The 25,762-nt window shown below is 47.8% G+C and overlaps 1 protein-coding gene across 6 annotated transcripts; it reads right to left on the bottom strand.

The window, feature by feature from the left end:
• Positions 1-455: 455 nt before the first annotated feature.
• On the bottom strand, positions 456-25,651 carry ANKRD16 (ankyrin repeat domain 16). 6 transcript variants are annotated; one of them, XM_065921363.1, is made up of 8 exons: positions 24,928-25,651; positions 21,657-21,877; positions 19,703-19,745; positions 17,570-17,678; positions 16,913-17,074; positions 14,427-14,505; positions 12,091-12,268; positions 11,260-11,917 (listed from the first exon to the last, which is right to left on the bottom strand). In XM_065921363.1, the coding sequence occupies exons 1-8, from the start codon at positions 25,245-25,247 to the stop codon at positions 11,869-11,871; spliced, it is 1,161 nt and encodes a 386-aa protein (XP_065777435.1). In that variant the 5' UTR covers positions 25,248-25,651; the 3' UTR covers positions 11,260-11,868. The 6 variants fall into 6 exon arrangements, with proteins under 6 accessions (XP_065777441.1, XP_065777440.1, XP_065777438.1 ...); XM_065921369.1 differs by lacking the exons at positions 11,260-11,917; positions 12,091-12,268 and adding an exon at positions 456-837; XM_065921368.1 differs by lacking the exons at positions 11,260-11,917; positions 12,091-12,268 and adding an exon at positions 884-3,539.
• Positions 25,652-25,762: the final 111 nt, after the last annotated feature.

Here is a 25,762-nt window from a genome sequence, read left to right as displayed (position 1 = left end):
TTGGTAAAGAATCTGCCTGCAATGCAGGAGACCTGGGTTCAATCCTTGAGTCAGGAAGATCCCCTGGAGAAGGAAATGGCAACCCACTCTGGTATTCTTGTCCTGGGAAAGAAATCTCATGGGCAGAGGAACCTTGTGGGTTACAGGCCATGGTGTCACAAGAGTTGGACATGACTTAGCAACTAAACCATATAAATGTATATATTTGATTTCACATATACAGAGAAAAATCTGGAAAACTGTCCACTAAATCATTTGCTTTGGTTGGTTCCAGGAAGGCTATCCGGGAACTTTCATTTTCTGTGTTTGTAGTTCTGTATTGTTTGCATTATTTCTGTGCATACACTTTATTTTCATAAACATTTAAAATCTTAAGCCTTTCCTTCTCTTTTATGTTTCCCTGCACTTGATCATGTCTTAATTTTGTAGTTAGGAATAAAAAATGCAAACCACCCATTTTATTTTTAGTGTCTTTTTGAAAGATAGTTTTTATTGTATAATAGAGCATAGCTGATTTACAACACTGTGCTAGTTTTAGGGTTTACAGTGAGGGATTCAGTTACACATATACATCCACTCTTTTTAGATTCTTTTCCCATATAGGTTACTACTACAGAACATTGAGTAGAGTTCCCTGTGATACATAGTAGGTCCTTGTTGAATAAATCACCCATTTTAGCTATACCTTGTTTTTTGGTAACTGCATTAAAAAATAGTCTAACCCTTGGCACTTGGGCTCACGCTGAGGACAGCACAGACTCGATTCTGAACCAGCACTGTATTTAGCTTTTCACAAGTCACTGGGCTCTTGGGTGGGAAGAGCAGCTGTTCTTCCTCCTGCAGTGAAAATGTGGAATCACCAGCTATTTTCATCTGTGGAAGTACTAATTTCCTCCCATAGCTGCCTTCTCTCTCTCCTTTCTCCTTGCTGTTTATCTGGGTGGAAGCTGGCTGTGCTTGTCTAGCATGGACTCAGGAAGGATGGAGACCACCTCAGAGGGGATAAACTAGAGAAACTGGACCTCATCACTGGTCTTATCAACACTTATCTGTGAGATCTCCCTCCCTCTCTTTCTAAAAAATTGTTTTTAATTGAAGGATAATAGCTTTATTACCCAATAATATTGTGCTGTTTTCTGCCATACGTCAGCATGAATCAGCCACAGGTATATGTATGTCCGCTCCCTCCCACTTCCCACCCCATCCTGTCCCTCTAGGTTGTCACAGAGCTCTGGTCTGAGCTCCCTGAGTCACATAGCAAATCCCCACTGGCTATTTGACAAGTGGTAGTGTGTACGTTTCCATGCTGCTCTCTCCATCTGTCCCCCTCTCTCTTTCCCCTCTCCTCCACCCCGGATCCATACATCTGTTCTCTATGTCTGCATCTCCATCCCCGCCCTGCAAATAAGTTCATCAGTACCATCCTTATAGATTCCATATACATGCGATTTTCCTCTTCACTGTGAGTCTTTGCTGGTCCAGGAATCCCACAATTCTGAGCCTGGGGGTTTGTTTCTCATCTCACACGCAGGTCAACCCAAAGGAGCCCCTGCCTCCAGGAGCCTCCTCTTCCCTCCTGGAGGCAGTAATGGCTTCTTTCTCGGGGAGCACCCTCTCAAATCTCAAATGAAACACACTAAATCACAGCCTCAGCATAGCCTCCTCTTACTTCATTCAGAGGTATTTTTCGAGTCTTCCTGAAGAACTGAGTATTTCACTTATAACGTAGCCTTGGACCTATCTACTCTTCAGCTGGCCAGGGGGACCATCTGTCTTGAGATTTGCTCTGGTGAAAATACCTAGAGAACTGAGTCTTGTTACTGATTTGAAAACCAGTTGTAAAGAAGAACTGTTCCAGGTGTTTTGTGGGTTGATCTTTTTTTTTTTTTTTTTTTCTTTTTCTGTCCCTCCTTTGTCCCTGCCCCTCACACTTCCTCATGGGCTAATCCTTTCAAAGGATGTTACTTGCCTACAGATCCAGGAGATGGTGAAGGACAGGGAAGCCTGGCGAGCTGCAGTCCATGGGGTCACAGTCAGACAGGACTGAGCGGCTGAACAGCAGCTTGCCTACAGAGAGCACCACCCCATCTTTGGATTAAGATAAGAGGGAAGATTATTGTTTATCCCTGAGCTCTGGGGACCCCTGTCCCATCTCTGGACTCTGGCAAGTGGGTGAACCAGCCCAGGCTGTTGCAGTGGGTTGCAAAGCTGGGACGTTTGAGAAGTGCAGTCACAAGCCGCTGCTTCCCTGCCCCTGCCCCCATGCTAACTTGACAGCTGGAAAAAATATGACGAAGATCAATTAACTCCAGCGATGATGCGAGTGGTGGATGAGTGCCAAGTACACGCCCTCAGGCTCTGCAGCTTCCCCTCCTGTGAGCGCCTTTGATTTGGAGAAATGACACTGAGGTGAAAACCAAAAGGCAAAGCAGGGGAAGTGTGGCCGGGCTGCTAAACTGTCTTGTTCTTAGCAACCCACTTTCGGTCTAGATTGAAGCCTGGATAGTAAAAGTGTTTGCTTGTTATGTTCTATGTGCTAAAAAAAAAAAAAAAAAAAAAAAGAGTAAGACCTGTGTGTGTGTGTGAAATTCACCGCACCAGGAAGTCAAGCTCCTTGCTGAGGCCAGTGAAAAGAGGTCAGATAATTTCTCAGGCTTTTCTTTCCCTGGATTATATTCAGGCAGCTGAAAGGGAAACTGAAGTTCCTGCCTTGGCACAACTCTCACTGATATTTATTTATTAAAACTTTTTATTTATTTATCTTGGCCGCACCAGGTCTTAGTTGCAGCATACAGGATCTAGTTCCCTGACCAGGGATCGAACCTGGGCCCCTTGCCTTGGGATGCAGTGTCTCAGCCACTGGACCAGCCGGGAAGTCCTTGTTACTGATGTTTAAAAGAGAGAAAACCTCTTGATTATTGGAAAGAAGCAGTGATGCACTCTGATGCCTTCAAGAGCTCACGTCTGGCTGGTTGGACATGCACAGAGCATCAAGCCCGTGACTTAAGAGGGCAGAGGGCCAGCTGGGTTTTCAGATGCTTGGCTGAAGAGCAGATAAGTTATTGAACTTTGCTGAGCCTTGACTGGACTGAATGGACTCTTAGACTTAAAACTCTAAGAAATTTTGATAATACTATTCTCTGTTGCAATTGGGGAAACTGACACTACATGACAAGCAGTGGCAATGCTTTTAATGACAGGTTACAAAGCAAATAACGGATGTCAGAGAGCCAGGCCTTCACTTAGTGCTTTCAATGTGCCAGGTGCTATACTCAGACCCTTCTGGCAGGTGGGCATCGTGGCCTTTCTACAGATGAGAACATTGAGTCACTTGGTCTGAATTCTCCTGAACGGGGAGATGCAGGGTTGTTTCTTAAACAGAGGTCTCTGCCGCCAAAGTCTGCTTCCTTCCTTTTATCTTACACACTTGCCCTGACTCAGCAGCAGTGAGATTGGGGGCACCTGAAGTCAGCATCGCCGGGGGCAGCAATGCCCAGAGGAGCCATGTGACTCTTCACGTGACAGGTCTCTGTCCCTGGCTTGTGAGATGGGAAACAAAGGTACCATTGTTCAGCAGAAACCCACTGGGAGAGGCAAGTATTCTCTGTGAACTGGGGTCTCATTTAGGGTCGCCAGACCTGGCAAAATCTGGGACACCCAGTCAAATCTAAACTTCAGATAAGCCACCAATGCTTTTCAGTGGAATTACATCCTGTGAAATATTTAGGATGTATTTATAATAAAGAAGCATTCGTGGTTTATCTGAAATTCAAATGTAACTGCATCTTCTCTGGCAACCCTGACCTCGTTGTATCACATCCTCACTGTTGACTCTGCTCCGGAAACCCTTGCCCACCGTCTCCAAAAATCAACATGATTTCCACCCTTCCAGGCCCAGCCCAGATGCCATGTCTTCCAAGAAGCCATCTCCTCACATGGCCCCACCACACAGAGCCCTGACATAGTCACAGAACAAGCCCTGTTCCTGTTACAGATGTCAGCTTCCTGAGGGCACAGTCTGGTCCCCTCTTCGCTGCCCCTCACTGCCCCTTCACTCATTCCACAAAGACTTACGTGGGACCCACCTATGCCGCCTGGAGGAGGAAATGGCAACCCTCTCCAGCATTCTTGCCTGGAGAATCCCTTGGACAGAGGAGCCTGGCAGGCTATAGTCCATGGGGTTGCAAAGAGTCGAAACACAACTGGAGCGACGTAGCATGCATGCACGCACGTATGTCAAGTGCAAAGCAGGCATGGACCCTGATCTTGTGGGTTTTCATTTTGCAGAAAAGCCTGGTGTTCTCAGGCCAGTTATGAGCAGTTGTGTGAAGGGATGGAACACAGTGTGGCAGAGGGCTGCTCTGAGGCTGTCGGGGGCCAGGATGAACAGGAGGAACCCACAGGACAAGTCAAGAGAAATTTCCAGAAGACATTGAAGTGTAAGAAAGTCTGGTTAGTTTGGGGAACTGAAGGCAGGGAAGTGGGACCCAGAGAGAGGTTTTCTATGTGGTGGGTGGGAGGCAGGGGCCTGCAGGCAGTGTGGGACTGTGAATGCTCCACCCCAAGTAGAGACGATGAGTCTGCAAGCAGGGGAAACCATCCGATGTGTTATCAGCTTTGGGGGCTGCTCATGAGAGTTACGTGAAGGGAAGCATCAAAGTGGAGGAAGCAGGAGCAGCCAGAGGCCGTTATAGGAATTCAGGCCAGATAGATGTAAGGGCGGTGGTGTGGACAGGGGCTCTCACAGCAGTTCCAGGCCCACCTGCTGCCCCACCTGGTCTGGAACTTGTCCACCCTCCCCAAACCCCTTCTCCCGAGGTAGAGGCTGTCTGCCTTGCCCCTGAAGCTGGGCAAGACTTCCCCAGTCAACCCTGACCGATGGCAGATGGGGAAAGGCAGTATGGTCTCTCCCCTCTCTGGACGCTCACCTCTGGGACCCCAGCCCCCACCCCATGAAGACGCTCACACCAGCCCATAGGAAGAGGCCTCTGAGGGAGGCCCCTGCAAACACCTGAGCCGCCAACCAGCAGCGTCGATGCCAGACGATCTCTGACCCACAGCATCCGTTAGACTCTGGCTACACTGCGGCCCTTCCTCAAAGGGGACATGACTCCCTTCATAGGCTGGAGAGCAGGCTTAGGGCCTGGACCACTGGCACCGGGGGTCTGCCTATCCCCAGCTGTCCTAACTCACTCTGAGCTGGCTTTACCCAGGCTTTTACTTGGGGCAGAAATACATTTGTGTGTATGCAACTGTTATTTTGGATCTTAACTATGGGAGCAGAACTGATACCCTAACTAATGGAGGCAACAAGGGAGGTGTGGATAGAGTGGACGGAAGCTCTGAGAAGGAACAGTGATATGTATGAACGTTTTATTGATCTGCCTTCCCCACGGGCACGTGTATAAGGTCAGGAAGGACCAGGGTTTTGAGAGTATATGGGATCCACACTCATGGAGCAAATGGTTCCTTCTTTGCTTTCGGAGGACGTGTTTTTCTTGACCTGCAGACTTTTTTTTTTTAATTTATATTTTAATTGGAAGATAATTGCTTTACAGTGCTGTGTTAGTTTCTGCCACACATCAACATGAATCAGCTGCAGGAATACATATGTTCCCTCTTTCCTGAACCTCCCTCCAACCTCCCTCCCTAGCCCACCCTCTAGGTTATCACAGAGTACTGGACTTGAGTTCCCTGTGCTATACGGCAAATTCTCACTGGCTATCTATTTTATACATGCTAACATATATGTCTTAATGCTGCTGCTGCTGCTAAGTCGCTTCAGTCTCTCTGCATGTGCCCTGCCCTCTTCTTCACCTGCTGTGTCCACAAGTCTGCTCTGTCAGCTTCCAGACTTTTCTCACTGAGTGATTTTTGTTTCAGTTGGGACTAGATCTGATAGACAGAGAGCCTGATGAACTATGGACAGAGGTTCGTGACATTGTATAGGAGACAGGGATCAAGACCATCCCCATGGAAAAGAAATGCAAAAAGGCAAAATGGTTGCCTGAGGAGGCCTTACAAATAGCTGTGAAATAAAGAGAAGTGAAAAGCAAATAAGAAAAGGAGAGATATTCCCATTTGAATGCAGAGTTCCAAAGAATAGCAAGGAGAGAGAAGAAAGCCTTCCTTAGAGATCAATGCAAAGAAATAGAGGAAAACAACAGAATGGGAAAGACTAAGAGATTTCTTTAAGAAAATTAGAGATACCAAGGGAACATTTCATGCAAAAATGGGCTCAATAAAGGACAGAAATGGTATGGACCTAACAGAAGCAGAAGATATTCAGAAGAGGTGGCAAGAATACACAGAAGAACTGTACAAAAAAGATCTTCACGACTCAGATAATCACAATGGTGTGATCACTCACCTAGAGCCAGACATCCTGGAATGTGAAGTCAAGTGGGCCTTAGAAAGCATCACCATCAACAAAGCTAGTGGATGTGATGGAATTCCAGTTGAGCTATTTCACATCCTGAAAGATGATGCTGTGAAAGTGCTGCACTCTATATGCCAGCAAGTTTGGAAAACTCAGCAGTGGCCACAAGACTGGAAAAGGTCAGTTTTCATTCTAATCCCTAAGAAAGGCAATCCCAAAGAATGCTCAGACTACTGCACAATTGCACTCATCTCACATGCTAGTAAGGTAATGCTCAAAATTCTCCAAGCCAGGCTTCAGCAACACGTGAACCAAGAACTTCCAGATGTTCAAGGGTTTTAGAAAAGGCAGAGGAACCAGAGATCAAATTGCCAATATCCGCTGGATCATCGAAAAAGCAAGAGAATTCCAGAAAAACATCTATTTCTGCTTTATTGACTATGCCAAAGCCTTCGACTGTGTGGATCACAATAAACTGTAGAAAATTCTGAAGAAGATGGGAATACCAGACCACCTGACCTGCCTCTTGAGAAACCTGTACGCAGGTCAGGAAGCAACAGTTAGAACTGGATATGGAACAACAGACTGGTTCCAAATAGGAAAAGGAGTACGTCAAGGCTATATATTGTCATTCTGCTTATTTAACTTATATACAGAGTACATCATGAAAAACGCTGGGCTGGAAGAAGCACAAGCTGGAATCAAGATTGCCGGGAGAAATATCAATAACCTCAGATATGCAGATGACACCACCCTTATGGCAGAAAGTGAAGAACTAAAGAGCCTCTTGATGAAAGTGAAAGAGGAGAGTGAAAAAGTTGGCTTAAAGCTTAACATTCAGAAAACTAAGATCATGGCATCTGGTCCCATCACCTCATGGGAAATAGATAGGGAGACAGTGGAAACAGTGTCAGACGTTATTTTTTGGGCTCTAAAATCACTGCAGATGGTGACTGCAGCCATGAAATTACAAGACGCTTACTCCTTGGAAGGAAAGTTGTGACCAACCTAGATAGCATATTAAAAAGCAGAGGCATTACTTTGCCAACAAAGGTCTGTCTGGTCAAGGCTATGGTTTTTCCAGTGGTCATGTATGGATGTGAGAGTTGGACTGTGAAGAAAGTTGAGCACCAAAGAATTGATGCTTTTGCAGTGTGGTGTTGAAGAAGACTCTTGAGAGTCCCTTGGACTGCAAGGAGATTCAACCAGTCCATCCTGAAGGAGATAAGTCCTGGGTGTTCATTGGAAGGACTGATGCTGAAGCTGAAACTCCAATACTTTGGCCACCTCATGCGAAGAGTTGACTCGTTGGAAAAGACCCTGATGCTGGGAGGGATTGGGGGCAGGAGGAGAAGGGGACGACAGAGGATGAGATGACTGGATGGCATCACTGACTCGATGGGCATGAGTTTGACTAAACTCCGGGAGCTTGTGATGGACAGGGAGGCCTGGTGTGCTGCGATTCATGGGGTGGCAAAGAGTTGGACACAACTGAGCGACTGAACTGAACTGAACTGAATGTTAAATGATTAAACTAAGCTAGCTAAGCTCTTATCAGCAGGGAGAACAGGAAGCATGTGAGAGACCCAGAGCTGTGGACTAAGGGACAAGGTAACCAGCAAGCTGGACTTTGTTCCTAGGTGTTTCATGTCCATCTGAATCTTGGTTGATGATGGATTTTTCAACAAAACGGGGAAAAATAAAGCCCATGCATGCTACAAGCTGGGATAGGAGAATGCTCTAGAGCTCTGAGAGCTGCTCTGAAGTTATCAGAGACTAATCCAAACAGACATATTCCAGTGCATTCAGGCTGTATCCGTTCACTTAAGGCTTCTAGTTAGTCTCTTAACTGCTGCTGCTGCTGCTGCTCCTAAGTTGCTTCAGTTGTGTCCGACTCTGTGCAACCCCATAGACGGCAGCCCACCAGGCTCCCCTGTCCCTGGGATTCTACAGGCAAGAACACTGGAGTAGGTTACTATTTCCTTCTCCAATGCATGAAAGTGAAAAGTGAAAGTGAAGTCGCTCAGTCATGTCTGACTCTTAACGACCCCATGGACTGCAGCCTACCAGGCTCTTCCATCCATGGTATTTCCCAGGCAAGAGTACTGGAGTGGGGTGCCATTGCCTCTCTGAGTCTCTTAACCACTGAACCTTAAAAATTCCTGGGAGAATAAATGCAATATTGCCCTGGCCCGCCACCTTCTGGTGGCTCTAGGAATGGCAAGCTGGATAAACTGACACGGGCACAGTGCTGTCATTTTCTGGCTCTGAGTTTTGTACTTTCTTTTCCCTGTTGCAATCCCTTTAAACTTTTTTTTTTTGTTGTAAATACTATCTTGTATATATACATATATATTTTTTTACAGGTATATATGTAAAATGTGTGGAGTCCCAGCTATTTTCAAATGACAAAACTGTATTTCTTCCCAGCCTCTGCCCTGAAATTTCACGTAGGTCAGCTGTGCTCTCAGAAGGACCGCCTGTGGCCTCCGGGTGCTGGTCATAGGCGGGGTGCTGAAAACCCCGGGGCAGGTGGCGGCCACTCTCTGGAAGGGGACACAGGGAGAAAGCATCAGCGGTCAATGCACTGGGTCATGGCAGAGCTCCATGGGTGGGTCTGAGGGACTGCAGCAGCGTCAGTCAGGGTGCAAAGCTGAAACCGGGCCAGGGAGTCACCGTGGGGTGGAGTCGACCAGACAGCCAGGCCTCCTTTCCAAGGAAGGCCCCAGGGAGGTCGGGGGAGGGGTGGTGTGCCAGCTCTGGAATGAATGTAGGGAGTTTGGGGGAGCACAGGTCTTTTTTTCTTTACCTTTTATGTTATACTGGGGTATAGTTGATTTAAATGTTTTCAAAATTTTTGATTTTATGGGTAAGCTAGGTTTTAAGTGAGCTGGATGTGGGGCCGACTTAGGACGTCCATGCAAAAACGTACAGCCAGCAGCAGAGGGTCAGAGCTGGAGAGACTCGTTGGTCAGGGGCAGTGGGATAAGAGTGGGTGAGACGTGGTCGTGCAGGACGGAGCAGCGACAGAAGCCCTTACAGGTCAGGGCCTGACGGAGACGGGAAAGAAAACAGAGAGCAAAGCCCAGAAGCAGGTTGTTGGAGGTGACAGGAAACCAGCTTCCGGAAGGTGGGAGTGATCGCTCATTGAACTGAAAGCCTCAGGAACAGGAGGGCCAAAGGACGTCACCTGAATTGGCAGTTAGGTCCCTGTGAACTAGAGCAGCAGCTGGAAGCTGGTGGCAGGGACCAGCAGTGCCAATGAGCAGGGGACCAAGGGTAGGTCGGGATGAGAAAGGATGCTTGAGACGGAGGATGGTCAGGAGGGCTGCACTGCGGAAGAGCCAGGGAAGGACGAGGCTGGCTAGGAAGGGTGCTCAGTACAGCATCCAGGATGCGGTGCTCAAGACCATGGGAGTCGTCCTCCACTCACTGACTGTATCCAGATCACACGTACCAGCGCTGTTCTGGGCTCTGTAGATACAGTGAGTGAGCAAGAGACACAGAAACCCTGGCCGAGGAGCTTACCTTCTAGCTGAGGAGACAGAGGGTAGACAAAAGAAACAACTCAAGTTGTATGGTGTGTTCCTTAGTGGTCAGGGCTATGGAGAAAGCATAAACTAAGGGAAGAAGATATAACGTTAAAGGAGGGAAAGGAATTTTAGATCAGGTGGCCAGGGAAGGGCCCCATTCAGTGAAGACCCAAAGGAAGTGAGAAAAGTACCTACAATTAGGAAGTGAGGGAATGATGCCAATGATCACCACCCCTGTGTTAGCATTCTCAGTGCGTCACTATTGCAGGAACAGGTGTAATTGTATCATTGCCCTATCGTTGCCAGTGAATAGTGCCATTATCACTGTCCTCTCTGGCTCCCCAGTGGTTTTGGCAGCACGTCTGACGGCCTGGGTCCAGCTCCAGGAGCCTCTCCGATGGAGAGCCGCGTCCTGGGGAACCAAGTGCAGCCTCACAGACGAGCGTCATGGTGAGTGTGTACATGAGGGGCACAGCCCGGACGGGAAGGCCCCTGCGAGCAGTCACTGCAGAGGAGAAGCTGAGTCACGGGTGCACCGAGGGGTGACGGGCAGCACCCGGCGGGCTTCCTGTCCCACCTGCAAGTAGGGGTCCTCCTCATAGGCCACCCTCAGACCAGAGTAAGTGACACAGAGACACCTCCGGGGCAACAGGAAAAGTGCAGCTCGAGGAGGTACTGGTGGAGAGTGTGTGACTCAGAGGTCACAGTCGTGTTCCTGTTGTTACTGTGTTAGTCGCTCAGTCGTGTCCGACTCTGTGTGACCCCATGGACTGTATCCCGCCAGGCTCCTCTGTCCATGGATTTCCTAGGCAAGAATGCTGGAGTGGGTTGCCATTTCCTTCTCCATGGGATCTTCCATACCCAGGGATCAAAGCCATGTCTCCTGCATTGGCAGGTAGATTCTTTACCACTGAGTGACGGGGGAAGCCCGTCATGTTTCTACCAGAGCATGTATCTGGTTGCTAGAGATAAAAATCAGCCAGTGCCATCTGGGAAGAACGAAGAACTGGACATTCTTGCCACGTCTGTTAAGTTCCCAGCAGATTTACTCTGAACGAGGGAACTGAGTTGCTTGTGATTGACACATACATTTTTCTTTAACAGATTGGCTGGGACTGATAATTATTCTTTGCATTAAAAAAAAGAAAAAGAATCCAAATGCTGGTGGCCTCCTCCTCTCTTCAATCTAAGTTGCTACAGAATTTGTTAAAGTTATGATGTCACATGTCTCATTTATTGGAGACTTACAAATCACTTTCTGTGGGCAGGTGGGACAAGACACTCGACTTGTGGCTTCAAGAACAAACACCGTCTTTCAAACAAGATTATGAAAAAGGTTTGAAAATATCTTTGATGTGTTTTTAGATGCATTTATTATCCAAAGCGAGCCACTACAGAATTGTCATTAAAAAAATAATAACCTCAGGATTAAAAGATTAAAGTTTAATGTTTTAATTAAACTTTAAATGTTTAATTAAATGCTTTAGTGCACATTAAATGTTTTAATGTTTAACATTAAGAATCAGAGTTTAGAATACAGAAGCATTTCCATTAACTGCTTGTAAACATCTATGTAAATAGATCCTAATATTACCTTCCTGGCTTTGAAACCAAAAGCTAAACCGCTGTAATGACCAATGAAAAGCCTGTGAAAGAAGAAAGTAAACAGGCCAGTCATGTTTTGTGGCTCAAGGCAAAGGCAAGTTGCTACATTCTAAATATCATCATGGCCTTTCTACATGTGATTTATTATGAAATATCTCACACATAACAGTCTGCACACTGGAATTTCTTATTTAAAACAACTATTTTATTTTTGGCTGTACCTCGGGGTGGGCAGGGATTGAACCTAGGCCCCTGCAGTGGAAGCACAGTCTTAACACTGAACCACCAGGGAAGTCCCCACCCTGTATTTTCATGTTTCTCTAAGGATTTCAGATGCCAACTTCATTCCCATCATCGACTCCAGACTCCACTCGAAGGTAGAAGAAGTGAATCAGAGACCCTGAAAAGAGTCCGACTGTGGAATAGCCTGTCATCAAGCCAGAAAGCCAGCCGCTTCATCCTGGAGGGGCAGTCCTCCACCCATGGGGGCATGCAGAAAACACTGGCTCCTGACCTATTTCACTGCACCTGCTGGCGACTGACGTAGCAGCACACGTGTTCCCGTGGACTCACTGTCTATCTCTGGAAACGCCCTCGGCCATCGCGCTGTGGTCGAAGCACTGAACGACGTTGGGGCTCCGTGTGAGATGCTGAGCCAGGGCGCCCGAGACGTCGGGAGAGTCCTGGAGCCCGGAGCTCAGGAGGAACTGGACACAGGCCGCGTGCTGCCCCGCGCAGGCCAGGTGCAGGGCTGGGTGGGGACAGAGGACCCAGCTCAGGGCATCACCCATAGCAGTACAGACAGGGGAGCCGGGTGCCCCTGATAGAAACTGGTTCCTTCAGCTGCACAGATTTCACAGTTCCATATTCATGCCTATGCTTTGTCTACTCTGGATCTAAACATTTTTCCTTTTAACCTGATTTGGTCAGAAATGGTTTTAAAAGTAACAGAACCAATTGGGGAGGATTTGAGACTTGTCTAAAACATAGAAGTAAGTTCATGAGTCATGTCTGACTCTTTTTCAATCCCACAAACTGTAGACTGAGTCAGGCTCTCCTGTCCATGGGATTCTCCAGGCAAGAATACTGGAGTGGGGTCCCATATCCTTCTCCAGGGGGATCTTCCCAACCCAGGGATCAAACCTGGTCCTCCCACATTGCAGGCAGATTTTTTACCATGTGAGCCCCCAGGGAGCCCGGGTGGCCTAGTGGTAAAAAGAATCCGCCTGACAATGGAAGACCCGCTGGAGACCCGGGTTCAATCCCTGGGTCAGGAAGATCCCCTGGAGGAGGACATGGCACCCCACTCCAGTATTCTTGCCTGGAGAATCCCATGGCCAGAGGAGCCTGGCTCGGGCTACAATCTAGGGGGTCACAAAGAGTCAGACACAATTGACATGCACACAGCAAATTAATGAGAACCAGGATATTTAAAATGGTACAGAAGGCGTTTTCAAAGTTTTGTGAATTCACTGTCTAAGTTAAAAATATCACTATGCGTAAGAAAGATGTAACGGAAAGAAAAACTGCTGACACGCCTTCCCACTCTGGTTAGAAACTGGCACTGAGGGTTTGCAGTCTGCTTCCTGGGGGCTGGAAGAGCCCAGGTCCTCTGCTCCCCTGCCATCAGCAGAAAGTTTGTGTGCCTGGACTCAGTGGCCTCCATCTGCAGCCCTGGAGTGAGGGGTGGGTTACCTGTGAGCCCTGAAGCATCACAGGTCAAACTAAACCCTGGCAAGATGGTCACTGGTGCACAGAATGCTACTGAGAAAATTTATTCCAAATCCCAAGACTAAGGGGTTAGGTCTAAAAATATCTGAGTCTCAAATCTAAAAAATTACAGTGATTAAGGTTTTAAAACACATTCCAAGAGAGACAGCCTATGAAGAATACATGTGACACCCCAGGGGCTGGTGTGATCACGGATTAACACAGAAAGTGCTATGACACAGGGAACTCTGCTCAGCGTTGTGCACCAGCCTGGATGGGGGAGGGGAGAGGTTTGGGGGACAATCGATGCATGTGTATGTATGGCTGAGTCCCTTCGCTGTTCACTGAAACCATCACAACATTGTTAATCGGCTACACCCCAAGACAAAACAAAAAGTTGAAAAAGAAAGTGCTAGGATGTCACATATGTTAAGTGGTTTAAGCTACTATGAACACAGTAATACTAGCCGCAATAAAGTATCATTGCTGCCATGGTAATAGCAATAGTTCTATAGCTTTGCAAATGGATATGTTATTTGAATTAAAAGGTACTGAGCTATTAGAGGAATAATATTAAGACTAATTTTTCAAACATAAAAGTTCACTGTTAATTTTGTTTGGTGGTGGTTTCATCGCTCAGTTGTGACCAACTCTTGCGATCCCATGGACTGTAGCCTGCCAGGCTCCTCCATCCATGCAAGAAGACTGGAGTGGGTGCCATTTCCTTCTCCAGAGGATCTTCCTGACCGAGGAATTGAACCTGGGTCTCCTGCATTGCAGGCAGATTCTTTACCAACTGAGCTGAGGAATAATATTTTAAGACTAATTTTTAACGGACCACCAGCCCAGGTGGGATACATGAGTCAGGTGCTCGGGCCTGGTGCACTGGGAGGACCCTGAGGAGTCGGGTGGGGAGGGAGGTGGGAGGGGGGATCGGGATGGGGAATACATGTAACTATATGGCTGATTCATGTCAATGTATGACAAAACCCACTGAAATGTTGTAAAGTGATTGGCCTCCAACTAATAAAATAATATTAAAAAAAAAAAAATTAAAAAAAAAAAAAATAAAAAATAAAAAAAAAATAAAAAAAAAATAAAAAAAAATAAGACTAATTTTTCTAACATAAAAGTTCACTGTTAATTTTGTTTACATTCAGCTTACTAGCAATCAAAGTCCATGTAAAATGAGATCATACCTGATCGATTTCTTTCATCCTTGGCGTTGATGTCAGCACCCAAGGATAAGAGCGTCTGGACTGTGCTCACGTGACCTTCCTGAGTGTTGAAATAAACATGTTACCACTGCAGTGATGACAAAAGCAAGCCTTAAACACAAACTCTACTGCATATTAGGTGCTTTATCTAAAGTTGTTGTTCAGTTGCTCAGTCATGTCCAATTCTTTGTGACCCATGGATTGCATCATGCCAGGATTCCCTGTCCTTCACTATCTCCTGAAATTTGCTCAAACTCATGTCCATTGAGTCAGTGATGCCATCCAACCATCTCATCTTCTGTCACCCCCTTCTCCTCCTGCCTTCGATCTTTCCCAGCATCAGGCTGTTTTCCAATGAGTCAGTTCTTCACATCAGGTGGCCAAAGTACTGGAGCTTCAGCTTCAGCCTCAGTCCTTCCAATGAATATTCAGGGTTGATTTCCTTTGGGATTGACTGGTTGGATCTCCTTGCTGTTCAATGGACTCTCAAGAGTCTTCTCCAGCACCACAGTTTGAAAGCATCAAAAGTACTTACCTGCTAAAACTGAATTTTCATATCTAAAGGAAGGCTCATCACATTACTATCAAAATCCAGTGTCAATCATTAAATAAAGATGCAGGTGGTGTTTAGTTATTAGAAGAGAGACGATCAACTTTGAAGCCAAATTACTGACTACTATCGTTGGGTTTCTGGGGAAGTAAATGGCAACCCACTCCAGGCTTCTTGCCTGGAGAATCCCATGAACAGAGGATCCTGGTGGGCTATAGTCCAGGGGGTCGCACAAGAATCTGACATGACTGAGCACACACACAGTGGCGCACGGCTGGGTTTCATCTCAGTGTAAGGAGTTCAAATCTTGTGATTTTCTTAGAAGACACAATTCTAAATCTTCCAAGCAAACATGCTCTTTGATAACCCCTTAGGGGAGAAAATAGACTGGAACACAATGTAACCTCCCCGGACAGGATTCTTATCACAGTTGGCACCGTCCTTTGTGAAGCAACTGACACACCTTACATCCGGCCAGTCAGCCCATCAGTACCTGCTGAGGTGGAAAGCGAGGCTGCAGGTTCAATCTTCCCACTCGCTTTTGTCCCCCCTGTGGCCCCAGACCACACACTCAGCCCACCCTCAACTGTATACCCATGTTGCCAAAGGGGAACATAGGTAGGAGAGTGCAGGCCCCCAGAAGAATATCTATTCCTGAGATTAGAAAACAAGGAAAGGCAGGCAGCCAATAATGTTAAAGATTATACACAAAACATTCACACCTTGTGAAAAAGGAGGGTGTAAGCCAACTACTTTCCGAGCAAAAAGTTCTGGACTCCTTTAACACTTCATGCATCAGTTGTTGTGGCTGTTTAGTCATTGTGTCCGACTCTATATGACCCTACGGACTGTAGCCCGCCAGGCTCCTCTGTCCACGGGGATTCCCCAGGCAACAATAATGGAGTGGGTAGTGTCAACTACAAATTGGCACTTACCAAGAGCACTGACAATGAGTGAACAACAAAGACATCTGCCATCTGTCTCTATGGAGACTGAACCCCATGCTGCTATAGCTATTGACCTTCAACAACCCCTGAGGGAGTTCAGGGTAGAGTGAGGCACTCTGTGCTCCAGGGAGTCTGGTGGGACAGGTCTTTATAGATAGTTGGATGTTTTTAGGAAAAAATTTTATGATCTCAATCCTTGTATCTCCTCATATCTAGAGAAGCACTAAATTCCTTCATGGTGACATCAGATCTTCATGACTAACAGAAAAACCTTTTGTAAAATGAGTATTTTATGGTATGGAACTCCCCCTTCACCAAAACCTCATGTATATATTGGCCTTCCCCCACTGCTGCTCTGGAGCAGTCTCCCAGAGCTATCTGAGATGCTGCCTCCCGGGCTGTAGTCCTCATTTTGGCCCAAATAAAACTTAACTCGCAACTCTCAAGTTGTACATCTTTTTCAGTTGACAGTAGCCATTTCCTTTCCCAGGGGATCTTCCTGACCCAGGGATTGAACTCGCATCTCCTTCGCTGGCAGGTGGGTTCTTTACCACTGAGTCGCCAGGAAAGCCCTTCATATATCAGTCAGAGAGCCCAGTAAATGTAATTCCCTCGCTTTAGCTAAAGAAATCTTCTGAAATCCAGTAAAAGGATAAAGAGCTAGGAATTTCATACAATGAATTTTTATGGCTTCAAATAACATTCCTGAAAACAAAAAGGATGGGAGGGAACACCTAGCGCGGGCATTACAGGGAGTAGAGGGCTTTTCTTTTTTACCTAGAAACAAATAGAGGCAGGTTTCTATGTAAAGGAACCCAGGGCTTCAGAATCAGGACCATTTCAAGAGTATGTTATGGGCAAATTCTTTCTTCCAAAGAGATGGAGCAGAAGAATCAGGACTACAGGTTACTCATCAACAGGGTTAGGCAAGCCTTTATGGAGCTGGAACACCGTTCTAGAAAGAAACAAACCTTAGCTGCAAAGTGAAGTGCCGTGAGATGGGTGGATCCTGCTCTTGCATCAACGTTGACGCCAAGCTCCGAGACCAGGAATCGAATGGCTTCATCCTGCCCAGTGACCGCTGCCCGGTGGATCGCCTGGGCCCCCAGTGAGTCCTCAGCAGACACGCAAGCCTAGGAGGTGAGGAAGGATGTGAGCAAAAGAAGCACAGACACTTGGGTCCACAGACCTTTTGACGTTTTGGCAAAACTCTGCCTTCTACATATGTTTTTCTGGGTAGGTCATACAGAGCTTTTGTCGGTTTCTCAAAGGATGCTCTAACCAAAGAAGTGCTTAAGATTCAAAGCTAAGGTGCCAAAAAAGTATAGTCAATAGGGAAGAGTCTGTTGTTATTATTACTATGAAACAGCTGCTGTTTATTGAAGACATTTTGCTAACTGCTTTCTGTACATTTCATTTAATCCTTACAATAACCCTGTGAAAAAGTGAAACTTGTCTGTTTTACATGTGGAAACACTGATGCTTAAAGAGGTAAAGGGGGCCTACAGTGGGGAAGGTAGCAGAGTTGAGATCTGAACCCACCATCTGAATCACAATGCTTCCTGTTTATCTCCTGGGCTAAAACTTGTAGGAACAACCGAAGGGAAAGAACCAAACCATTTCTCTACCTTGTGCTTTTCGAGGAGCAGCCTGGCCACGTCCATGTGGCCACACTGAACGGCATCCATGAAGGGCGTGAGGCCACACCTGTCTCTGCAGTCCGTTTCGTACTGGCACCTGGAGCCCAGACCCAAGGCAACAGCTGAGAACAGTCACCGCTTCAAACTCGACAGCGCTGACTCTGGCCCACCTGCCTTACAGAGGATCCGTGAGGATCTGATGTGCTTGCCCTGTGTCCCCACCTCAGCGTCTGGGGAGCACGTTGGTGTCCCAGCAAACCTGCTCCTCCCCCAACTTCCCATCCCATTTTAGGGATCGTCATCTTTCCAGATTCTTTTTTTTTTTTTTTTTAATTTTTTTTTATTAGTTGGAGGCTAATTACTTCACAACATTTCAGTGGGTTTTGTCATACGTTGACATGAATCAGCCATATCTTTCCAGACTCTTATGGAGAGCTTTATAGTCGCCCCTTATCGCTCACAAAACCTCTCAATTCTCCAGCCAGCATGTGAAACAAATTGGTATCCTTCTTTCCAGCTTTGTCTTCACCCCTCAAGACAGAGGCAACAGGCAACAGCCTCCTACCTGTTTTTCTCTCTTTAGTTCCACCTCAGCCATTTTGTTCTCACCACCAATGGAGTAATCTTTTCACCACATATTTAGGTTATGGCCACTCCTGGTTAAAACCTTTAACTGCTTCCTAACCACAAAGGACAAAGTCTACAAAGCTCAACATGACCTTGTAGGCCAGGACTACATGGAACCTACTTACTTCCCCAGGTTCCTCGGGCCTCTCCTCCCTGTGCTTAAGGAGACCCCCTTCAGCCTGGTCTCACTTCTTGGTCCCACAGCCCATCTGTCCTCCTTCCATTCCTACCTTCTCTTCTTGTTTCTACTTTCTTCGTGGCCCTACCTATCTCTCCTTCTTCTTGGCCCCACTGCCTACCAGTCCTACCTTCTTCCATTCCTACTTCTCTGCTCCCACATTTTCTGTGGTCCTTCTTCTTGGCCCCACCTCCTACCTGTTCCACCTTCTTCCATTACTACCTTCTCCTGTGTTCCTATCTTCATGGTCCTACCGGTCTCCCTTTTTTCTCAGCCCCACCTCCTAGCTGTCCCATCTTCTTCTGTTCCTATCTTCTACTGTGTTCCTATCTTCTTTGTGGTCCTACCCAGTTCCCCTTTTTCTCAGCCCCATCTCCTACTTGTCCCATCTTCTTCTGTTCCTACCTCCAACAATCCTCCTGTCCCACCTCCTTCTGCTCCTCTAGCTACTGGCTCTTTGCTGCCTTTGCCCTTCCTGGACCATCCCAGTGCCATTCTTCACCTTGCCACCTCCAAGGCATCCTTTGACTCGTAGCTTCAAGGAGACCTCACAGAGTTGTCTTCCCCCCAGATCTACAGGGACAACCCATGCTCCTGCACAGAATTATGGACTTTCCCTTTGCAATATTATCACAATTTGTAATTTTATGACATTTCTGTGATGGTGTGTCTATACTCGGCTTCCGCACTAGCCTGCAGGCAGTCAGGGAAAGGACTGTGTTGGCTGCTTATTGCCTAACACCTAACACACAGGAGGCACTTAGAAAGCGCTGGTTGAATGAAGTATTTATGACTGCAGACGACACGTATGTCCCAACGTGCAGCAGGTGAGCCCTACACAGTGACGCTCTCAGGGCACTGCATTCACCCTCCTCTTCTTCACTCACCATCTCCTAGGTAACCTCTTCCATCCTCTGGATTCAATCATCACTTCTACGCCAACGAGGCCCACTCCTATATCTCAGCCACACCTATTCTCTGGACCTAGATCTGTGTCTAACTGCCCACTAGACAATTCTTCCTGGGTGTCTCACAGGTACATATAACTCAATGCATCCAAAACTGACGTGAAAGTGAGTGAACGAATGTTTGTTGGATGAACAGATAAACAGATAACTTCTCCCCTTTGTTAGCTGTTTTTGTTAGCTGTTTTTGCTTCACCTTCTTTATCTGCTTATGTCCTTTCTTCATTTCCCTTTTGGTACCTTAGATTCTTTCTGAACAATTTGCCTGAGCTCTTTATGCAGCAACCTTTTATGATACTAACTCTGTCAGAATTAGTATATATTGTCCTCAATTTGCTGTATTGTTCTTACCTCTGAAGAAGCACCTCTACTGCTTCTAAACAGCCATGCATTGCTGGGAGGAGAGAGTTGAGAATAAGAGCCTTTTAGTGCAAAATTAGAATGCCTCTTCCCTCCTGGCACCTCTCTCTGCCCTGGCCCTGTAGCTGCGCCTCCCAGGAAGGAGTATTAGGTTAGGCTTGCTGCCACCGCCCCCAGAAAAGGACAGATTCAGCTGGAAGAGTGGGGAAGAGTCCTATTTTCACCTAATGGGTACAAGGCCACCCCTTTATCATCCTGTCTTTATGAGACTTTCATGGCAAACATTTAACTCTAAACCTCCATCCTCATCCTCATGCTACAAATCCCTAGGGCCAGGCAGTTTTTGCCTGGGAAATGTAAAACATTTTAAGAGTAATCTATGACAAAATAACCAGGAATTTAATTCTGCTCCTAAAAATAACTATCCTCCATAACAAAGATTTTTGACTCTCTGTTCTCCACTGTTTTGTGTGAATGACTGGGTGCTGACTGCTCCTTCACAAGAGCGGGGGAGCTCATCAAACAGTTTATGAGCAGAGAAGCTTTTCCACTCATATGCAAAGTTTTTCTCTTTTTTGGGGGGGTGGGGGGCCGTGTTGCAAGGCATGTGGAATTTTAGCTGCCCAACCAGGGATCGAACCCATGCCCCTTGCAGTGGAAGCATGGAGTTTAAACTACTGGGTCATCAAGGAAGCCCCTATGTTCAAAGTTTTTAAAAGGATACCTTGGTTCCTAACTGCCCCCAGTGACCAGAACAACTGTGTGCCTACCTCTCAATGATATCATGTCACAGGTCTTGACTTCCGAGAAGCCTAAAAGCCCTGTATTCAAGTTCAAGGTACTGCCCAGTAGGCTACCAATTACGGTCTAAACGTCTTTATTTGGATTCCTGGGCTGCTTAATGCCCCTTTCGTCTTACACTGCTACACTTTCGCTTTTAACTAATTTAAGATAATCTACAAATATTTAGTCCAGAGTTAAGGATAGTTACTCCAAACAATCAAAAGAGTGGCCCAGAATTATATTCGACCTTATCATTGGATGAGTCACAATCCACTGGGCTTCAGGATTTAATTATAAGCACCCATGTGCTTCCCACGTGGTGCTAGTGGTAGAGTCTGCCTATCGATGCAGGAGGTGCAAGAGACATGGGTTCAATCCCTGGGTCGGGAAGATCCTCTGGAGGAGGAAACAGCAACCCACTCCAGTACTCTTGCCTGGAGAATCCCATAGACAGGGGAGCCTGGCTACAGTTGATGGGGTGGCAAAGAGTCAGACACGACTGAGCAGACTCTCGTTTGTGTTTATTTAAATGGACAGCACTGTAGCAGGTGTTGCTGAAGATATGAGGGAACAGTCCCCTTTCCTTCTGCTTTTAATAGTCATCATCATCATCATGATGTGAAAACAGCAGCTGTAGCCATCCTGAGCTCACTGTGTGTGGAGCGCTGTGCTGAGTGATGTGTGTGCACCTTAATCCCCATGACCCTATGATATGGGCTTCGTTGCTGCCATTATTCTGTGGCTAAGGAAACCTGCTAGAGAGATTAATTTCCTTGCCCAAGGTCAGAGACACGGTAAGGAACAGAAGCAGCCCACCATATAACTTGTGGATGGCAATGGAAAGCCACTCCAGTGTTCTTGCCTGGAGAATTCCATGGACAGAGAAGCCTGGTGGGCTACAGTCCCTGGGGATCGCAAGAGTTGGACACAACTTAGTGACTAAACCACCCCCACCACCATCACCATCTAACTAACTGGGGAGGAGAAGACAGATAGAAGTGAAAAGTCACCTAAAACAAGAAAGACATGCAAGCTGAGGGCCGAGTGACATTGGCTTTGGAAACTGTTTGCCAAAACACCCCAAAGTAGCTTGTGTTCCCTGCCCCCTACTTCCCCTGTACCACCCCCACCACGGGGGACATCCTGCAGGTCTGGACCACACCTGCCGTGTGCAGTGGGGTCCTCCCGATCTTGCTCTCTGTCCTCCAGGCAGAGGGGCAAACTGTGAGCAGGTACTGGAGGATCAGAGGGTGGCCTTCACGGCTGGCGATGTGGAAACTGTTCCAGCCATCTTTGTTCTTCAGGAGCGGATTGGCGCCGTGCTCCACGAGATCCCGGATCACCTCGAGGTTTCTCCTTGTGCAGGCCATCATCAGAGGAGTCCTAAGGCCGATGGGACAAGCTGTCAGGTGGAATAGCAGCTGAGACCCTGGAAGCCCGGGACTGGGGCTTCAGAAAAATGCACACCCATGGCGAAGACAGAAGACCTGGAGGACTCAGGGGGTCTGGGAAGCAGGCAAACAGCTTTGGCTGGCAACTTCCCTGCCGTGAGGAAGCTGGGAGAAATAACCAGGGAAAAACGACTGTGATATGGGTGCCCCTGCAAGTGGGAAACACAGAGGAGGCAAAAGTGCTTCTGAACTAGTTTTTAGTATAGCATTGAACTGGGACAGAACCCATCAAAGTTACAGTTTGTGCTGAATATCTGCAAAAGAGGCACTTTGCAAGATCATCCCATTCACTTCTATCTGTAACCTTTTATTAAACTGTGGTGAAAGTGCTTTAAAAAGAGCATTTGATGGAGAAGGAAATGGCAGGATTCTTGCTTGGAGAATCCCACTGACAGAGGAGCCTGGGGGGCTAAAGTCCATGGTGTTGCAGAGTCGGAAATGACTGAGAGGTTAAGTATGCACACACAAGCAGGGCCAAATAAATATTTTAAAAATAAATAAAGAAAAAAGGAGCACTTGACACAGCGCCTTGCTGAAAGGAGCCTACACTGGTAGAGCAGGTGGAACAGCGGTATATTACGGTAAGTTCCTGACTTGATATGTGTCCACACTGGGGAGACTGAACTACATCACTGTCAACTCCTCTCCTCCCACCAAAGTGATTCTGTGCTCCTGCTTCTCATCTGCTCCTACGTGTGTGCGTGCTCAGTCAGTCATGTCCAACTCTTTGACAACCCGTGGACTGTAGCCCACTGGGCTCCTCTGACCGTGGGATTCCCGGGACAAGAATACTGGAGTGGGTTGCCATGTCCTCCTCTGGGGGATCTTCCCGACCCAGGGATCAAACCCATGTCTCTTGCATTGTCTGCATTGGCAGGGTATTCCCAGAGTGACCTGGAACCCTCTCATGCCTATGACCCCTGGAAAGCAGGGTAGACCCTGGTTACCTCCTATCCCCAGGGTCTGGCCCAGCCAGAGCTCAACACAACTAGGTGGGTCTCAGCCAGGATTTGTCCTGAGACTGCCTTGGTATTACTTAATCATCGACAATTTTGTTTTCATTTTTTTAATTTTGTATTAGGGCACAGCAGATTAACAGTGTTGTGATAGTTTTAGGTGAACAGTGAAGGGACTCAGCCATACATATACATGGACCCAATCTTCCCCAAACCTCCGCTCCCATCCAGGCTGCCACATAACATGGAGCAAAGTTCCCTGTGCTATACAGTACGTCCTTATTGGGACAGCTAGGGCATTTGAGATGGTCATGTACACACTGCTACATTTAAAATGTTTCGGTTTTTTATTTCTGGTAATGTAGTAATGAGAGTGAAGGAAAAATCAAGAGGGAGAAAACTGGATGAATGAAGGCTGGAATCTTCAAGAAGGGGCTTCGCAGAGGGAATGACTTCAGGGAAGAAAGGACTTGAGAAAGCCAGCAAGGTGAGAACAGTCAAAAATCACTCTCTGTAACTGCACTTTCTAAGCCCACAATCAAGTGAAACTTGCCCTTGTGATGGTTGTTTGGGGAGGCTGTTTCTTTACCCACAGTTCAGTTTAGTTCAGAGATCTCTAGTCTTTCCTATTCTATCATTTTCTTCTATTTCTTTGCATTGATCACTGAGGAAGGCTTTCTTATCTCTCCTTGCTATTCTTTATGCACAGAATTGTTTTAAAAGAGGTAATATGCCTCCACTATCTTTAGACCAACTTAATAGCAGCAGAAGAAAATGTCTTGTGCTTGCTGTTGCTGCTGCTAAGTCACAGCCAAAGTGCAAACCTCAAAACATAAGGATGCCTATTCCCCCATGCCAGTGGGCAAGATGTACTTTATTAAGCTATATAGCTGTCTGATGCAATTCTTTTTTATATAAGATCAGGGATTCCTTGCGGATTCATTCATGAACTTCATTATGTTATGAACCTTCAGGTGTTCAAACCTCTAAGCGCGTGGACAGACATAGTGAGGACGGAAAACCATGAGGATCTATTAACAGAATGCAATTACTTCATGTGATGGTTACAGGCGTGGTGTTGGAGAACTCTTGAGAGTCCCTTGGACTTCAAGAAGATCAAACCAGTCAATCCTAAAGGAAATAAGTCCTGAATATTCATTGGAAGGACTGATGCTGAAGCTGAAACTCCCAATACTTTGGCCACCTGATGTGAAGAACTGACTCACTGGAAAAGACCCTGATGCTGGGAAAGATTGAAGGTGGGAGGAGAAGGGGACGACAGAGGATGAGATGGTTGGATGGTATCACCGACTCAATGGATGTAAGTTTGAGCAACCTCTGGGAGTTGGTGATGGACAGGGAAGCCTGGTGTGCGGCAGTCCAAGGGGTCCCAAAGAGCTGGACACGACTGAGTGACTGAACTGAACTGATGGACTAGAGGTGAGCACTGTGCCTGTGAAGGTGGTCATGTAATAAGCCACACAGAGCACCCCACACACTTACCTGTGCTCACCTGTATAACTGTGAAATCTGAGTAAGTGTCCTGATTGTAGCAATGTCAGTTTCTTTTTTTTATTACTGTACTCCCCCTTGAACTTTGGGGCAATATGTTAACTTTGCGGCAAGACTGGGGGAAGGTGCATGGAACTTCCCACTTGTCTTTGGAAATTTCTGAGGAGCGATAATTAGGAATTTCAAAACGGAAAGTTAAAAAGTGTCATGGGTGCAGTAATCATTTAGCTAGATGTTTCCAGAATATCCCATCTGGGTCCCATGCAACACGCAGTACCTACAGGCAAGTCGTAGTTCGAGCCTATTCTATCTGAGCATGCTCCTTACTGCTCTCTGCTCTATCAAGGGAGGCAGTCTGGAGCAGAAGGCTGCAACAGTTAACCTCACAAGGGCAGCAATGATGCTCTGCTCTGTAGGGGAAGGCTGACCGGCTACGGTGTGGAGGCCGACCAGGAGTAGGAATCTGCCATCAGCGGGGAGGGGAGGGGGTCTCTCTGCAAGGCCCACCACTTACCAGTCGGCCTTCTTCAGGCAGTCGACCGCGGCCCCCCGGCCCAGCAGGTACCGCACGCAGTCCCGGTGGCCCATGGAGGCAGCCTCGTGCAGAGGCCGCTTGTAGTCCCGGTTGGTGGCTTCGATGTCCAGGTTCCAGGCCTCGACCAGATAGGCCAAGACGTCTCGGCGGCCGTGGCGGGCGGCGCAGTGCAGGAGGGTGTCCCCGGCCGGCCCCGCGCAGCCCGCGTGCCCTGCCGCCCGCAACTCCCCGCGCAGGGCGCACAGTCGGCCGTCCTGCACCAGCCGGCACAGCCGCCGCGGGTCGGCGGGCGTGGCCATGGCCGCGGGCTCGGGCCAGCCGGGGACCACCCGGGACCTTCCTCGGGGCCCTCCCCGCCTCCGCCGGGGCCCGCCTTCGAGCTCCTCCCCCGGGACCGTCCGGCCCCTGGGGACCCTCTTCCGCACGACCCCAGCCTCCCAGACCCTCAGGTCTCTGGCTGACTACGCGCCCCGCGACCTGCCGCGGACGCCGCCGTCCGCATTGGTTTCACTTTGGGGCGAACCCGCTGGACGGCCGCCGAAGGCCTGGGTCACACGCGCCTCTGGCTCGGGCCCCGCCCACGGCCTCGCCCTCTGAATACAACCCCGCCAACAACCTCGACCCCCGCGCACCCTCGCCGGCCGCGGCCCTTCCGTGGGACCCAGAGCCTCGAGGAACTCTGGTAAAGTTTCTGCTCGCCTCTTCCGCGCTAGCGGAAGCTCGGACTGGACGAGGCCCGCTAGCGGGGTTGGGAGAGAGTGAGGCTGCGCATTCCGATTGGCTGTTGGAGTCGTCCGTCAGCGCGCCCCCTCCG

The sequence above is a fragment of the Muntiacus reevesi genome, chromosome 2 (assembly GCF_963930625.1).
Source record: "Muntiacus reevesi chromosome 2, mMunRee1.1, whole genome shotgun sequence".
NCBI classification, from domain to species: domain Eukaryota; kingdom Metazoa; phylum Chordata; class Mammalia; order Artiodactyla; family Cervidae; genus Muntiacus; species Muntiacus reevesi.
The sequence above is the reverse complement of the archived record's forward strand: the minus strand, read 5'-3'. Positions and strand labels throughout refer to the sequence as shown.